Source organism: Pseudopodoces humilis, chromosome 7, assembly GCF_049639895.1.
Source record: "Pseudopodoces humilis isolate 2021_Gansu_Grassland_sample_001 chromosome 7, ASM4963989v1, whole genome shotgun sequence".
Taxonomy (NCBI): domain Eukaryota; kingdom Metazoa; phylum Chordata; class Aves; order Passeriformes; family Paridae; genus Pseudopodoces; species Pseudopodoces humilis.
The window spans coordinates 29007030-29025304 of record NC_142206.1 but is presented as its reverse complement, the minus strand read 5'-3'; the positions used below and the strand labels follow the sequence as shown (position 1 = coordinate 29025304).

General features: G+C 40.0%; 1 protein-coding gene across 11 annotated transcripts in view; it reads left to right on the top strand.

Moving 5' to 3' along the window:
- Positions 1-18275, top strand: part of SMOC1 (SPARC related modular calcium binding 1) — a 160479-nt gene that overhangs the window by 108182 nt on the left and 34022 nt on the right. For 9 of the 11 annotated variants that reach the window (XM_088057977.1, XM_088057978.1, XM_088057979.1 and 6 more), the window contains 2 exons: positions 6637-6726; positions 11649-11729. In XM_088057977.1, the coding sequence (XP_087914103.1) occupies positions 6637-6726; positions 11649-11729 (171 nt within the window). The remainder of the gene's footprint in view (positions 1-6636; positions 6727-11648; positions 11730-18275) is intronic. The other 2 variants (XM_005522610.3, XM_088057976.1) reach the window with 2 other exon arrangements.

Below are 18275 nucleotides of genomic sequence, written 5' to 3'. Positions count from 1 at the left end.
AAAAATGTTCTTTGGAATGCTACATTTCTGTAAGTGTGTTAAAAAAACTTCTCACAAGTAGTGAAGCATATTTACATGATGAGAAAGTTCACTAGCAGCTCAGCTTAGTTCTCTGCTCTTTATAGCTGCTGCTTGTTCAAATAACATGTAGTGTCTCTGCCTTGACACCAAAATCCCTAGGAGTTTTGCCATCAGAGTGGTGAAAGATGTCCCCAGAAAGGTTTGCAGAACTTACAGAATGGAGTCAGTATTTTACGTGGTAATTACCATAAGGGCTTGGTTCAGCCTGCAAAGTTCAGATCTGAATCTGGATTGGAACTTTCCCAGAGGCAGGGGGTGGTTTTGGACATTGTGTTGGTTTGGCCTATTATAGTGCAAGCTCTGAAATGCAGGTCCAGATGTGGGCTGGGATTTTGTATCTTCCCAAGTATGAGCCATTAAGGGTCACTTTTACATGACACATAATTGAAATAATATAAAGCTGGATCTCATGTTGGGGAAGGTGTCTACAGCATTATGTTTGAGGCGTAATTCCTTGCTATGTCTTCATTTTTCAAAAGAAGCTGTTTAAAGGCTGCAAATAATGAGAGGTTAGAGGGGAGGTTTCTTTTGGCTAATTACTGTAGAGCTGCCTTTAGAACTTACACAGTAAATAAGGACTTTGGATTTTGGAGAGATTCTGTCTGAATCTCAAGATTCAATAGTTTTAAAGCCACTGAACCCTGGAGACTAGAGCATTGCTATTAATGAGTGCTGCTCCAGACTGCTTTTGACACGTTTGCTTTTGAAGGACCAGGCCCAGGAAGAGGGAGCTCTTTGTTTGTGGTCAGAATAAACTCATTGTACACCCAGACAATTAACTCTTCAATCGACTTGCCAGCCTCTGTAAAGCACTCCACTCCCCTCTCTGTCTACCTCCAGTTCTATTCAGACACTTAAGCACACCAGTGTTTTTTGTTTATTATTCTGAAAAAGTCCTTCACAAGAATAGTCGGAGCAGATCAACATTGTCCTCCCAGCAGCATTTATCTCTGCCTGGCAGCGAATGTGTCAATCAGGAATCAAAAAGCCAAACAGAGGAGGCTTTGAATTGTGTCACAGGGGTCAGAGTTACTTCCAGCTGTCTGTGCATGGGATAGGCTTTCTTGCAGGGCGAAGAATTGTGCTGCCAAACAAACACTGAGAACATTGGACCACAAAGTCCTTGGGGCTTGAGTGGCTTCTTTCATGTTGATGCACCTGCGAGGGAGATGTGAGAAGGAAGTGGGGGGAACTAATGCCTTCCAGAAGGCACAGGGAAAGGCTCCTTATCCTAGCTGGTTGATATCTGGAATGCAGTGCTGAAGTAAAGGTTGCCTGCATCCATATGGCATGCAGAGTGGTTTACGGGGGAAGAGAGAAATTACTGCAGTGACCGAGCAAGTCAACCTTTGCAGTTAGGAGCTCATGAAGCCCCACAGAGCCCTTGCATATTTATCACTTAGGCACATTTTCCCCTTTTTAAGCAAAACTTCGCTTGTCTGTGCCCAAGTGTTTGGGGGTTGTTATATCCAAAGGCAGCACATTGCTGCTGTTTCTTAAAGCAATAGAGTGAGAACGTGGCTTTTGCTGATTTGGTTTAAAAAGTTGGGGTTTTTTTCTTAACAGCTGTGGGATCTCCATGCATAGAAGTGGTTGGACTTGATGATCTTAGAGGTCTTTTTCAACCTAAATGATTCTGTGGGATAGGAGTGTGAAAACTTGGCAGGGAAGTCTATCTGCACTGGTGTATTTCCATTTCAGCTGCTTGCAAAAACTTACCTTGATTGGCCAGATTGTAAGATTTTTTTTTGCATGAATGCTAACTTTCTGCACTTATATTGGTAATATGTCTGTACATAAAAGTTGCATAGACTATTAAATTAATTATGACTTGCTGAAATAGTTTAATTTAATGCAGGGGAGGGTTGTGGTTGAGGCAAAAATTTGCTCCTTCCCTGCAATACTAGAAGGGACATGTATTCTTGTCTAAAACCCCATGTAGCACAAACACAAGTTTTGTTGTCTTTTTGGGTTTTTTTTGTTTTTTTTTTTAAAAAAAAAACTTACCCTGGATCTGGAGGTAATGCATAGAAATGTCAAAGTCAAAACTGCATCTTCAAGATTCAGGAACTGCATGGATACAAGGAGCCTAATTGACCTTTGTTCATCTGACAAGAATTACTAAAGCCATAGGAATGAGATATATGACTTGAGTCTCTCAGGAGTTCTGAAGCCTAGGAAAGCTCTTCTCCTTTGCTGTTGGCTTGGCAGATTTGCTGAAGTTTGGCTTTGCATGGAACAGGACCTGGCTCTCTGTGCTCTAAGTTGCCTATTTAGCTTCAGCTGTGCTCTCTAATGACTTAGCCAAAACCAGATGATGGTAAGTGAAGGAACCACTTGACACTGGAATAAGGCAGCCTCTTCCCAGACCAGAGCTATGCACTTAAAATTGTCATCTACTTATTCTGTCAGTCTGACTCAAGTCTGGGAACCACTGATTTTCAAGCTATAGGCTTACTTAGAAAACAGACTAGATTTTGTATAAAGCCTGGATGATTGACTCTATAAATACCTGTGCTCTTCAGAATGGAAGAAATGTTTACAGATTGCCTGATGGATTCCAGTCAGAACACAACATGAGCCTCCCACATCACATCCCTACCTAAGAAAGATATACTCACTGCACAAGTCATCTGACTACTTGAGTCATCACATTAGCAGACCAAGACCTATGTGCTCCCTCAGCAACATCAACCTTCAGTACATCACTTTTATCTCCTAAATTTTCCCCTTTCTACAGCTTCCATTAGGTGGCTTGAGTCGAGAATGGTAATTCACAGCAGCAGGCATTTACTTCAGATTTTTCCATAGTAATTAATGCATTTTTATGTCAAGGCATTTACTTTTGTCCTGGCATAATTGAAGTTGCTCATGGCCTTAGTGCTTGTCAGTCAGAGTAAAATGATCACTTTAAGAGGTGTCTTTTGCATGAACTGGGTCTCCTTCTCCCTCAACCCCAGTGTAAACTAGAGTCATCGCAGATGTGGATGCTTTGCAAGGATAAGACATGGGGAGGGGTATTCTAATGAGAGCATAAAGAGCTCTTGCCCAGCACTAGTAGTAGATCAGGATGTGCAAGTAATTGTCCCTGTTTTGAGTCATTGTCAGTCAAATGCAATAAGAACTCTTCTTGCTTATGAGCTTCTGACAGTAGTAAAGCAAGTGGAATTCTGGTTTATATCCAAGGTATCTTAATGTGAAAATGGCTTAGGGAGTCTAATTTAGACCTGCCTGTTTCACTCTTACCCTGTAGCAAGAGAAAAATACCATTTTAAAGTTGACAGCAATTGAGCCAGAAAAATCTGCTTAACTTTTGCAAATGTACTCTAGGAAAAGGACACGTACTGAAGGAGTTTTATACCTTTAAAATGTCCCATGAGGAGGTATTCTCCTGGGTGATACTGTCTGTAGTCAGTGGTCTTGGAAAAAGAACACAGGGTATTCATGCTGGGTAGTAAAACTTGGAAGACAAGTATGTCAGAGAACTCCTCCTCAAGACTCTGAAAATATTCTGCAACAAGGGGTGTGGAATTACGTGAGTTCCTGATCTGGAAGCATTGCTATCTAGAGGGATTAGGAAGTAACACTTGATCTCTTTAATCTCTGTGACATGCTGTGTATAAGGAACTGTGGCAGTGGCATGCCTCTTTTGAAAGTGTGGAATTTAACAGCTCTTTGAAGAGAGGAAGAGACTGTACCCAGTGAACATACTTCATTATCTTTGTACCCAAAGTAGCAGTATTCTGTACTTCTCATGTAATATCACAGGAGACCTCAGGCCTCTGGAATAGCTCAGGGTTTTGTTCTATGTTGAAATATTTATTTAAGGAATACAAAATGTTTTTTCAAAACTTTCAGGTATGTAAAATAGAACTTATGCCTTGTTTGTGAGGAACAAACAGGCCAGTGGAACAAATGTTCAGTGTGACAAATGGAGTATTGAGAGAGAGGAAAAATCAAATAAGAGCAAGCGAGTACTAGGGTGGTTTTTCTGCTGAAAGGGAGCAGCAGTGAAACTTGACATAAGCTAATTTGGAACACTGAGTCTTACTGAGAATTCTCTAGTTTAAGAAAAAAAATTGGTAGTTTAGAGTAAGAAGCTGGCAGCTGGGAAGTGAGCATGGTATTTTTAATGAAGTGCAATTTTTGTCTTTTATGTGACTATTTCGTGACCTTTAAAAAATAATCAGAAATATCCCTGGCTTTTGATTTTTGAAATACGGTTAATGTAATTACAGTGCTTTTGTCTATTGCATTTTTTCTTGTATGTGTGATGAAAGAACTGTACTTGCTTGAACAACAGGGCAGTAATTACACTTCTTTTTATTTGCAAACCCCTTAATACTATGCTGGGTGCTGCTACAATGTGGACTTAGTGACAATTTGGCATTAGTAATCCAGTAAGGAAATGATTGTGTAGTTCATTTAGCCATTTTACTGAGATTATCTCCAACAGTAGCTTTGAACCAAGGGGTTTGTTTAATACTCTCCAGTAGCTTAATGGCTAGCTTCATACAAAAGCTGCTACAAAATTTTCTTTCTTTAAGAAGGTATTTGACAAATTGTAATTGCTGCTGTGTTCCTTGCACATACATGAATGTGCAAGAATTGCCCTGAACCTGAAACGTCCTGTGTTCTGCCAAATTTCAGATAATGATTTGGATCAAGTGCCGTGGCTCAGATCCACTTCTAATTTTCCCCCATTGTTGGCTTTCAGGTTGCTGCTTTAAATCTGAAAAGCAGTTCTGTAATTACTTGGTGCAGAAGCATTCATGAGAACAACAAGAAGAAACTTACTATTGCACTGGTCTTTTTTTAACAGCAGGTCTCTTCCTATTTTGTGTAACTTAAGAATTATTCACTTTTCTAGTTGTTCTGTGTCTTCAGCAGTTTTGGGTTGGTTTCTCAATCTGTAAAGCCAGTCATGCTAATTACATTCTGTTCACTGCTTCGTTACAGTGTAAAGTGCAATCCTAAATAAATAACAAGTCATAGCTGTGGCTCTTGGAGTCTTGCAGAAGCAGAGCAACCTATTCTAACATAAAAAGTGAAGATCAGCTATTTACTTCTATCCAAAGAGCCTTTAAAGGGCAAAACTTTCCTCCTTGTAATTTAAGCAATATTCAGGAATTATTTCCAAGTCAGCTGCTCAAACTTGAAAAAAAGTAAATACTGCTTATCCAGGTTACTGGTAATGCCCAATAAGAGGAAAGCTCAAAACAAGAGCTGACGGAGGAATAGTAAGTATTTTTTCCTCCAAGTATTTTTTCTTACACTTGCAATTTAGCATAAAACCGAATACAATGATGAAAAGGAAAATGACAACATGGTGTCTTTCTCATTTCTGTCAGTGGATTCAGTGTATCTCTGAGGCTGAAATGGAATTATCATCATGTTTTTATTTTCTGTGAACTCGACTACTTTGGGTGGAAATGCATAAAATAACTGTGGAAGAGGTGTTCAAGCTTTTCCTCACTTTAAAAAACTGCAAATACAGGTATGGGGGGAAAAAGTCTATAGGCTTCTGTTTTCCATCTCTGCCCTTCCCTTCCAGTGGACTCTTAATTTTGTAAGTGGCTAAGGGCAGTTATTGCTTCCTCTAGGAAGGGCTGTCCCATCTGATGGTCATGGAAGCCTGGCTTTTCTGGCATGGACTCCTCCTTCCAACAGATTTTCACTGTGCAACTTTACATTTTAGATTTCTGCCCACTTTGCTGCCTAGTGTCCTTCTTGCCAATAACATATGCCAAGAACAGTTACTAGAAATTGAAGGTTTTAAGTCTCTATATTTCAAACAGGTAAAAAAAAAAAGCCCAATCCTAGGTGTAGTAGGCTGACCCTGGCTAGATGCTAGGCACCCACCAAAGCTGCTCTATCACTCTGCCCTGGAACTGGATAGGGGAGAAAATGTATCAAAGGTTTGTGAGTTGAGATAAGGTCCAGGACAGATGACTCATCAGATACTGTCATGGTCAAAACAGCCTCACCTGAGCCTAATACATGAGAAATTATTTCTCCACAATTCTGCTGTTGGAAGACATTGCCCCACATTGCAATTAGAGAACACCTTGATGCAGTCATTATGAAAAAAAAATGAAAAAATTTGCTATTGACCATCCCTTTCTAACAGCTCTGCAGTAAATGCTGGTGCCAGTTCCATACAGGTAAGTTTCGGAAGAAGAACAAAACAAAAATCCCTTTTTGAACAAAAGGGATGAGGAGAAAGATACAATAGGACAGCAATCTCCAGAACATTTGCTGTCTCAGGAAATGGCCTGTGTAAAACTAAACTTACCTGAAACTGAAAAGGCAGCTAATTGCCTTCTGGGGAGACTACCAGGTGATAAACACCAGTGGTTTGTGGAGGGAGGGGGAGGCTTTTTAAGTGTACCAAAAGTGCTTGATGCATATTTTATGTAAAATGTTATTGCTTTTAGCATAAAATGATTTTGTTCTGTCTGTCTTCTCTCTCTTCTGGGCTTGGCCGGGCCATGTACAAATCCCAATCATTCAACAGTACTGGAGAGTAGATAGTATTTACCTCAATAATGGTAGTTTCTTTTCGATTCTTTCTAACCCTCAATTCAGATGATGGTTCGAAGCCAACGCCTACCATGGAAACCCAACCTATTTTCGATGGAGAAGGTAAGAACATCCCTTAAAATAACCAAAAATAAAACTATTTCCCTCTCCCTTTTCTCTAGGATTTATGGTTCAAATGCTTTCTTTATCCTGCAAAGCAGACAAGCCAGTGAATCTCATAAGTTATCCAAATTTTAGAGTGCCCTTGGGACCTCAGGCATTTTCCCTAATCCTTTTACATCCTTCCCACTTTTCTGGAATCCAGCAATAACACCAGTTGAACGGATTCCTAGTATAATCTTGGAGGAAAAAGTGTGTCCCAGCAAGTAAAAAAAAGGTGCATCAAATCAGAGGTGGCCACTTCCTTTAGATTGTCATTACCCCCTTCCTATCTCCACTCTCATGATACTAATACTGGGAATTTCATAACCTCTGCAGTGTGTTACAGCTTTGCAAAAGGAAGGGTAATGTTAAACCACAGCTTGTGAATGTTGACTTGGGAGAAAATTGCTGGGAGGTTTCTTTATTTAGCAAATGCTTTCATTGACGCACATACTATTTAAGCAAATGAAGTCATTGTCCTGGGCCCACTTAATTCATGGCCCACCCAGGCAGTTTGCTTCTCAAATAGGCAATCTTGCAATTGTATTATTTTGGAGAGGGAATATGGGACCTTAGTCTATTGGAAGCCTTTAAATGAGGATAAAATGGCTGTCATCACAGAGGGTTCATGCGTTTTCCACTTACAAACGTAAATACCAGTGGGAATAGTGCTCCTTTGGTAGTGAATGGGCCTAAGAGCAGCTGCTTGTATCTTACATGTTGCTTGGAAGTAGCGCCTGTTTCCTACAGGGTTAAACCCACAACCATTACAGTGAAGCTATGGGCTGAAGTGTGAACCACTCTGTGACCCACCTGAAACTGCAGAGCCTAAGGCAGCGAGGGAAAGCCTATGCATTTTCATAGGGGGCTGATGTACTTCATCTGTTTTTTAAAGTAGATCAAAGGCAGAAGTGGACACTACTGAGCAAGAGTAGGAGGTACTTTTCTGTTGATATTTCCTGCCTTCTTGTAGAAACAAGTGCTGTGGTAGGGTTTTATTGTTGCTAAAATAAGCACATTTAATGGTAAGATGCTGTAGTCCTATCACTTTGTATTTAGTGACTGTAGATTTTGACGATCTTCTTGTGAGCTTTAAGAAACAGCAAAGCTCTCAGAGAAAAAACACTCAAATAAACAAAGGAGACTGAAGCCATGCTTTCTCTCTCTTGTTTGTATCAAAAGCAGGTTCCTCCTGGAAGTAAGCTGGTGCTGTATTAAATTACTGTTGGCAATCACAAACTTCTGACCTTTATGTTTTCCCCTGAGAGAGTACCCATAGATGTTTAAAGGAAAGAATGTGCTAGTAGAATGCAGGAGTGAGATGATGTGGTTAATACAGCCTGTTCAGAAGCTCCTTCTAGGAGAGTTTGGTCACTCAAATAGAGCTGGACAAAGTTCTTGAAGTGGTATAGTGAACACACCTTTTCTGGTTCTTCTGGTGATGGGCAGAATCTGAAAAAAATGGTATTCTACCTTCAATGAAAAACATTTTCAATCAAAAACCTTCACATTGATTTGTAGGTGAACTCTAGTCTGATAAATGGGCTTGGGCTGAATGATGGAAGATTGGCTCTCAAAAAAATTGCAGTATATTATTCAAGACCTTAACTCTTAGACTTTGAGAGCATGACTAGTGCAGTGGCCTCCTGTTGTGCTAGCAGTGTCCCTTATGACTCTGGAGGACAGACAGACAGGCAGGTTGACCAGGCTATGCACTGATGAATAATCTCTTCTAAGTTTGTCACTCTGTATTTTGTCATCTCTATTAGTAGAATAGGACTGAGTAGATTTCAGTGGTGGCTGTAAAATAAACAATTAATGGTGTGATTCTTGGGGTGTCTTGTGCAGCACCAGGAGCTGGACTTGAGTGATTCTTGAGGGTCCCTTCCAGCTCAGGATATTCTGTGATTCTAAAATCCTGAGCAACCTGGTCTATTCTTGAAGCTGACCCCATCTGGAGCAGAAGGTTGGACTAGACACCTCAGGATGTCATGCTGTACAATCCCTTTATCCTAACTGAGCAAACATGTTGTGATACTTAACAAGAAGACTCTCCTGGTGTCATGGGGTAGGTTGTCAGGAGGAATAGCTTGTACTTGGTGTCTGACACAAATGGCAGAAAAGGGCAAAACAGTTATCCATTCACCTGACGGGTCTGAGATCTTCATATATATTCAAAGGTGTTAAAGTTCAGATCTCATTCCACCTCACTGCATTTGAAAACTGATGGGTTCCTGTAAACCTGTATATTCAAAGTCAGGCAGCCAGGGTGGAGCTGGTATCAACACGAAGGGACAATACCAATGTAATTTTTTTTTTTCATGTTTTGCCTTTGGTTTCTTACCTTCCATACACAAGGGGCTGACTTCTTTCAAAGGGCATTACATGCACTCATCTGCCCCTGAAATGGGTGATACCTCTTGAAACTTCAACATCTCTAAGATGAAGGTTCACCTTTCTCATGTTTTCATCTACATTAGAGGATAATGAAAATTCACGTTTCATGCATAAGTTCCCCTCCCACTCCCCACCATCTTCCCTGAGGGCATAACAGAGTGGTGCCAGAGATAATATAAATCAGACAACTTAAACTCTCCCATCCAAGGTTTGAATCATAGCACAGCCATCTCTCTAAAAATTATTTCATATTATTATAATGCAGATCTTAGAGATGTTAATAGTGAATCTTTTTTTAGGACAAGATTCTCCTCTGCTGAAGAGTATTTTATTAATATCCTTGGTATAGTTTTGAAAAGTTATATTCCCTCCTGCACTTCTAGGCTCTGTTACTTGGTTTTCACCATCTCTTTAGTTTCCAAGTGCAAGGTGTAATAATTTCCTAAAGATATCTTCTTTAAACATCTCTTCTTTTTGGTAAACTTCACCTCCTAATTCATTTGGAATCTGCTCTTTCCACAGAACTGTTGTTCAGAGGTGTCTGTAATCTAAAAAGATGTCCAGGTTACCTGGATTGAAAATACATTTTTATGGTAGATTCCAAGGAATTAATTTCCTGTTCTTTCTCTTTTTTTTTTTTTCCACAGAATTCCTTTCTGTGCACCTTTCAACATCACTGAAAGATGTACACCATTGTATTTCTACAGGCCTTTATCCATACTTCAGCATCTATTGACTTTGATTGTCCCTCCTTTTTCAGCTGTAGACATATCTGGTCCATATGGTGCAGATTCAGAGCTAAATTGCATCCCAGATTTAGGAATTTAAGCCCCTTTTGGGGAGAACTGCCTCAAATTAAACATTGGGTAAGAGCTAGGAAGGGGAGAAGCACTAAAGTAGAAATAGTCCATAAATCAAAACGTGTAGGTATGTGTATTTATAGAAGCATGTGATGGCTGAATATTGATAAAATAGTGTAGTGAAACTGGCAGATAAGGCAATTTTTGATATTCTAGCAGCAGTAAAAGTTTGTTTAACAGTGTTCAACCTATACTCCCTTGTGAAAAAAAAATTGCCCTGAACACAATTAATATAATGCTGCCAATCAATGTAGCTGAAAATATTTAGGAAGGAGAATTTAATTTTCTTTCTTTTTTTTTTTTTTTTATGTTCTTGTAATTTATAATCAGTTTCTCTTTACTCAGCCATCTTCTCCCTTTGATGAGCAGATCCATGTAAATGTCAACAAGGGAACAGGAAAACTCATGTGAAAAGTGCTCAGAACTTAAGAAAAACCTCAGGATGTACTATTTAAGTTGTGTTCTTTTGGAAATTGAATTTTTTTTCAGAAAATATCAGTCCTAAAAATGTCACTTGAGGTGCTGTAGCCCATGGTAGCAAGTACTGCTTTGCTCAGTTCTAATCAAATGCTGAGGTAATGTCATTTCTGTGGCTTAAGGCAGGTCCAGATATGTTTTGAAGTTGATTATAACACCTCAGAGGAGGTGCTCTAAGCACTTTTTTCCCCACAAATTTATGTTTGGATGTCTTGGTTAGTGCATCAGACATGCTTTTCTAACCAGAACCTATTTCTTTAACAGACTTCCTTTCAAGTCTTTCCAGAAATATCTTCATGTCTCTGCCTATTTATTTCAGATTTTGCTGTTGCTTGTTTTAGGGAAGTGACTGTGGCCAGACCTTCTTGGTCTGTTAGAGGTCTGGATTGACTGTTTAAAATCTGGGTTTCATATGTATCTTTGGGGGAAACAGCACATACTATAGCACCCAATGTAATGTTTGTGATCTCTGAGTCTTGAGGAAAAAGGCTTTTTGAGAATTCAGGAAGTGGGGGTTGGAGGGGGAAAAAAATGTTTTGCCAGAAGAGATATACTTTATGGAACAGGAAGATGAGAGAACCTTGTGGAAGATTTACAAATGGTGGTTCATAAGAGTTGGAAGACCTCACCAGGGGATGAACCTGTCTGTACAAAGATGATAGATCAGTTAAGGCATGACTGTAGCCAACATCTTGTTTTCTGAAGAGAGACTGAGAGAGTTGAGGTTGTTGCAGGCACCTTCTAGCACCTTGCAGTCCCTGGAGACAGTCTACAAGAGGGCTGGAGAGGGGCTTTTTACAAGAGCATGCAGTGACAGGACAAGGGGGGAACAGCTTCAAACTGAAAGACAGTAGGTTTGGATTAGGTATGAGGAAAAAAATCTTGGCTGTGAGGGTGGTGAGGCACTGGAACAGGTTGCCCAGAGAAGCTGTGGCTTCCCCATCTTTGGAAGTGTTCAAGACCTTGTTGGACGGAGCTTGGAGCAGCCTGATCTAGTGGAAGGTGTCCCTGCCCATGGCAGAGGAGTGGGAATAAGATGTTCTTTAATGTCCCTTCCAAACCAAACCATTCTATGATTCTGAGTAACTATCATGTGTATTTTTACCTGTTGCTGCAGTTTCTTTAAGGCTGTTATTTTTATTCTTTCAGAAATCACAGCACCCACCCTTTGGATTAAGCACTTGGTCATCAAAGATTCCAAAATGAACAGCTCCAATATAAGGAATTCAGGTAACTTCCTGTCTAAAAAAAAATAAATATTATTTTAACTAGTCTGTAGCTCCTTACCATCTGTTCTTGTTTGATTCTTTCTTCATTGTAGCTACCAAGCTGCTAGGGGCACTTGCAGCCCAGGCTATAAAGTAATTTCAGATAAGGTAGTTTTTTGTGCCCAAAGGGTCACAATCAATGTGTGATGAAGGATGTTTGTTTCCACAAGCCATAATTGGGGAATCTCCTAATTTCTTAATCTGTTAATTCATTTTAGCCATCTGTCATCTTTATTCTGTTTGCTGTTCAGCATGGGTATATGAACTGATGCATTTGGCTGAAAGATCTGGCCTGTGGTTTTGGTCTAAGCATTGCAGAAAATACAAAAAGAGGCTTCTTTTGTAGTGAATTTAAGATTCTTCTCTGCAGGGGATATTTTTTCATAAAGAAAGGAGTGGATTATTTCACAACTAAAAATAATTTAATTATGCGTGGGCCTAAGAAAATGCTGAGATTGTTTTGTGGGTAGTGGAGTGGATGGGGGAGGACCCAAGCCTGAAAAACAGCAGAGATCATGAACATGAGTGGGAAAAGGGGAAACAGGAAAACATGAAGTCAGAACTTCATGTAAGTGAAGTAAAACTTGTGTAAAACTTGAGACTGGAGACACAGGTGAAATGGTGGAGTGGAGTCACTGAAATGAGAAGGAACTGGAGAATCTGAAGAGGAATGTTTGGGATTCTTAGTAAGAATGGTTTCTGTCTAATATTTTAACTGAGGTGGAAGAAATGAAGAAATTAAAGGGAATATAAGAGAACAAAATTGATTTAAGAAGCCACGGATTTATTTTAGTTTTGAATAGGAGATGCTACTATTACATATATTTTATGAAACATAAATGCTTAGAATGGCTGTTGGACTAGTTCCAGTCACCTAAACAGATAAATTGTGGTATCTTGAAGTCTCTTCGTCTGGTAATTCTGGATTAGCTAGAGAGTATTTATGACAGTTCCTTTAACCTTCCTCTGCCACTTCCAAGCTGCAGGGTGAAATCAGTGCTAGGTTGGGTGAAACTCTCTAGCTGCAGAATGAAGAGCTCTTGGCAGGAGGACAGCCAGCATTGCCTAGACCACAGTTTTAACAAGTCTCCTGAGCTTCACCTCCCAGATGTTTTTGTAGCAGGGTGGTCTGTGTAGGATCTGCCAGTGGGAGTCAGCCAGAAGCTTCAGATGATGTGTGAGTATCAGCATCCTTCTTTAAGGATGTCTTTCAGGGGAGAGCAAACACAGCTTCCGTTTTTTTGTCAGCTGTTGGGACAACCAGCAACTGACAGTACAATTGAAGGTGACAGTGTAATATTAAAATCTTTTGTAATAGGTCCTACCTATCTTGGAGTCCAACTTTCTTGTAATACAGCAAATGTCATAGCTATATTGGAAAGAAGAGTGAGTGCTAAGAGGTTGCAAAGGGACTTGGGAGCAGGAGGGTCTGTTTTCCACCCTTTCTTGATCTGACAGAGCCAAAGTAGGCTGGCTTTTATGTTGTAAAGGCAATCACTTTGATTGTTTAGTCAGGAAGCTGCCTGATGTGAACTGGAATTTTGTCTGCAGAAGCGTTCTTTGTGTGAGTTTACTTTTGTTCACTTTTTTCAATTGTTTCTGATGTCAGTTCTGATACTCAAAATTATTGTGAGTGCATGCTACAAATGAAAAATAAATGATCTTGTGGAAAATTCAAGAGCTGTAAGCAAGCTAAAAGGAGACTTGTGGTTCATCTGACTTAGCCTTACTGATTACTCTGATGCTCACTTGCTATAGGGTCCTGTTAAAAGACTGGGTTGACAGATTTTATCCCCAAATTTCCCCACTGGGCCATACAAATGCACAGCCATTTCAGTTTCTCACAAATTATTAAGAAATGCTGCTTACAGCTATGGTTTTAGGTGTTATGAAGTGTGGGCTACTCCAGCCTTTTCCTTTCATATAGTGAAGCCTAGTCACCTTGTTTGGTATCTTTCATTCTTTTTATCCCTTGTAATGTATGTTAAAGGCAGTGTACAGTAGGTGGAATCAAACTGCAGAGAACTGGGAGGGATAATTATAATTTAGAATCATGTTTCTTCAAGTGTCTTTGAGTCTGTCTTGGCTGTAGATGATGAAACAGCTGTCATGAGATGGGCATGCAGAACTAGGGGATGTTTTTAATTGCCTTTGGCCCAACTTGAAATGCTAATGCTTAGCACATTTCCATTTTTAAAATTTCTTTTTAAAGGGTTAAGATAAGTTTTGCTAGCACAAGATTTGGATTCTTCAGTTTGTTGTTGCCTCAGCTGTATTGTCTATCCAAGCTTACACTAGCAGTCTTGGAGCAGATATAGCCTTGTATGCTTTTGCAGCAGTTTAATGGGATCACTGAAATTGAAAGTGAGAAAAGAAAAAAGACCTAGTAGGTCATCTAATATACTGCCTTAGGGCTAGTTAATGTTTATACTGTAAGGAGAGCAGCATTTTCTGCTGTACCATAAATGCCTTAGATAATAAAGATTTTATTTCTTCCCAAAGGAAGCTGCTCTGCTCTCTGAATTCAATCTCAGATTTTTTTTCTTTTTCTAATATCCAGCCTAGCTCTTCTTTTATTTCCTATTCCTTGGAATTTGTATAGTGAAGCACTTAGCTCTGATCTCTCCCCTTCCTGTGGTGATTATATGGCCCTGTCCTTTTCAGAGAAGAGTGGTCCAGATACTGCTGTCAGAAGATGTGTGCTGTTCTCTAAGCAGCACTGACACTGGACATCTTGGAAAGCAGCATCACTATGTCAGCCATGAGGAGAATTTCAGAATTGTTATGTGGAATCAAATAGACTCTTTAATTTGCTGTCATTGTCTCTGGTCAGTGTTAGGTGAGCCACCCACCAGGCAGCTGAGCATTGCAGAGATGGTGACATCCCATGTAATATATGCTGCTTGTATCCTGTAAGAGCTGCATTTGAAATCTGAGTGTTCCATCTTCTGTTTAATGTTGACAAACAGAAGAGGTTCTTCTGAAACTGATCTCTTTTTTTTTTGGAGCACTTACAGTTTGTTTGGCATGTGTAAATCCTAATTAAGCTAGGGATCAGGAAAAGCAGAATGGCTCCAGCCTGGTGATTAGAGCACTTGACTGAGAATCTATATGTCTCCAGGCATTTTGCCAGTGAGTTTTTCTATGCCCAGTAAAAGAGCATTGCTAGGAGGGATTGCTAATGCTGTTACCCCAGCCCACCTTAAAGAATTAAATGGCACCCTTTACTCAGTAGGGTGAGATGCAGGTTCAAACCTTCTCAGCCAGAGGCAGGAACCAAAATATGAACATCTGGACTGTTGCACAGCTGAAAAGTTGTTTTTCTACACTTAAATACATTTTCTGTCTGTCTGAATCCTGCAAGTCCCAGTTTTTTCTTTTTGGGGTAAGTAAAAGGTCTAGATCAATACAATATTGTTGTGGCAGGATGACAGAAATAATTTTTGCTGGTTCTCCCCTTTCCCAAACATGCACATCCACATGTGCATGCACACAGATACCTTAAGCTAACTAAGACAGTTACCTAGCACTGGTCGCTGTGATGTGTAGTTCTTAACACTGCCAAACAAGAGGTGATTCGGGTGGGGTTCTTGCAATGGCCGTTCTCTAATCAGCATGGCTGGCAACTGTATTTCATTCTGCTTTTACTGTTTCAGCCTCCTCCCCTCATCTCCAATATTTCAGCCTGCAACAGTCCAAGTGATTATTTTTCCTTAAGTTCTCAATCTAGGGAAGAGTTTGATAATGTTTTCCAGTTCCAAGAAATCTAATGGCTGCTTGTTTAGGAGCACTCCATCTCCACTGAGGAATCCAGGTATTTTCCTCACTTCCAGGGTTGGGTTATTTCCAAATTCATTTGTGCTACTTAGTGATTTGGTTTTAGTTAGCAAGAGTTTCCAACCTGTATCCAGCTTACTGTGACAACCTTTAAGAAAACCACAGAATGATGTAATAAGCCCCTGCATGGAAAAATAAACAGCTCTGGAGAAACCAGCAGTAGCAGCCTCAAGTAAATATTCTTCAGTCACTGGGGTTTTGAAAATGACGTTATTTGAAAGGAAGAATGAGTAATATATTAAGGTTAGCAGCTGAAGACGGGTTTCTGTGTGCTGTGCCTAGTTTAGGAAAAAAAAAAAAAGAAGAAAAAAATCATAGCTGTTTGTTTCAAAATCCTGCTTGGCAAATGGGGACCAATTCCATGTGGCCTATTCTGTTAAGCTCTGGTACCCAGGCATCATGCTGGCATCTCATGATGGCATTCCAGTAACAGAGCTTTCTCCTGTCAGGAGCTCTTAGTGGACAGAGTATAACTGAATGAGCTTTGAAAACAAGAATGGTGGTATTCACATTTCTTTTCCTTAATTGAGCCAACTTGAAGCCCAAACTTTAGAGTTTTTCGAAGGGGTAAAATACTTGAAAAGTTCACATCTGTATATATCCCTCCATTCACCTGAAGGGATGTCTCATGATTCTTGAGTGCAATTTGTCTCCAGAGATCTGCACAGTGAAGTGCAATGTGATTATATCAAGTGTCATTATCAGGACCTGAGTTCTCTGGTTTGTCTGTGTTCCTTAAGGGGTCTTTTTTCACACTTGCAGGAAAAAAAAAGAAAAAAAAAAGAAAAGAGAAGAGAACACCCATGGCACCCCCAAAAACATTCTCTATAATACTCAGTTAGGAAATGACACTATTTTCCTGCATGCCTTTCTTATTGATCAGAGGTAGTAATACCCAAGGGTTAATGTACTCATGGGTATGCTGCCTTATCCATATTGAGGCTTTCTATGATCAAGTACATTAAAAAGGAGTCTGCTTGAGACTATGTTGGGAATCAGAGTAGTTCTTCTTGATCAGGTGAGATGAACATATAATGAGACAGAGCTTGAGAAGGAAGTTTTAGTAGGATACCCCAAAAATAGCCAAGGTTAGACAAGAGTTTAATTCCTTATTAGAACTTTCTTTTCCAGAAGTGAGGGTAAGCACAAAGAGCTTGAATGCCTCTATTATTTTCTGGAGTGGGGAGACCTTACACCTATGTATTGAATGTACAGTTATCTGGAATTGTAGAAAATTTCTTCCTGCCTTGGAAATGTGGAACACTGCAGAGAACAGGGAGCCAGGTAGATTCAGATGAGGTTCTTGGAAAGCAAAACAATGTTCTTGTTCTGTTATTTGGGGTAATTCCACACCTGTCTTTATCCTGTCAGCCTTATTCCTTAGGTTCCTTGTCCTACTCTTGGTGCACAGCACTTTCCACCTTGTTATTTAAAGACATGAGACCATGGACTTCTGCTTCTTCTGCTGCTTTTTTCCTATTTCCCACTATTACTGAACCAGTTGTGTTAGTTTGAACTGACTCTCTCAGTGCCAGTTCTGTTACTGTCCAAATGTCTAATACAGGACTGTAGGCTCTTCCCCAAGACCTGTGGCTGGTTAGTGTTAGGATACTGAGAAAAGGAGATAGCTATCACTTTATCAGGAAAGTAGGTTGCTTTTATGAGGGCTGTAGTCAGGACTAATTGTGCTTTAGGGACATCTGAGTGAGATGAATTGGAAAATTTTGGTGCCTATGGATGACATTCTAATGCAGTCCTCCTCGGTAAACATTTTTGTGCTTCTGTCTCCTCTGGGCATAACACCTGGGATTAGTTAAAGACTTTTGAATTTCTCCCTAGCTGAAGAGGAAAAAAGTGTCATTGATGGTGTCAAGAACAAGAGTTCATGGGAGGGAACCAGTGTGTCAGAAAACTTTTGTCTTTTCTACTGATCTCTGTTAATGTGTCTTTCTTGGTTCTTCTCCTGCATCTTGAGCCAGTACCTCCCAACACAGTGCTCCTCTAATCTGTCAAAACTATTGGGCTAAAGGTCTGTGACTACTGTCCCATCTTATACAACTATTTATCTTCAGACCTTTGTATTAATCCTCCCAGCCCTTCTTTTTGTGAGGATTTGTTTTGGTTTTGTTTTGAATTAATTTTAGTTTAGATTCTGGCTTGATATCAAATGAAGCAATTTCAAGAGGAGCTCCTGTTGAGTATGAAATTAAAACTTACTAATTCCATTACATTTTCACAACAAATATATATGCTCTTATTTGCTGAGTTCCTGCTTTGTTGCAAGCCAAAATGTGATGTTTCTTCATTCCTTTATTATCCCTTCCTTCCCTCTGGCTCCATCTGTGGTGCAGGCATCCTTTCCTGTCTTGGCTGCTGCTTGGGAGGCCTGTGTCTCCTCTTCTGGAAGTTCTGAGAAGGATGATATGTGTGATGCCCGAGGGTGATTCTCCCACAGTCTCAGTGTGACAGGTGTGTGTGTGCTGAAGAAGGGAGTATGTAGCAGAGAGCAGAAGCAGGGGGAATGGAAGAATCTAGGACCAGGACCCTTCCCAGACAGCCAGCAAACAAAGTCATAAATAACATGCCATTGGGGACCAGTTAATCTGCTCTATGAAAAGGTGCAAAGTATACAAGTGGGAAAAATAACATTGTATAATAATCAGCATGCAAC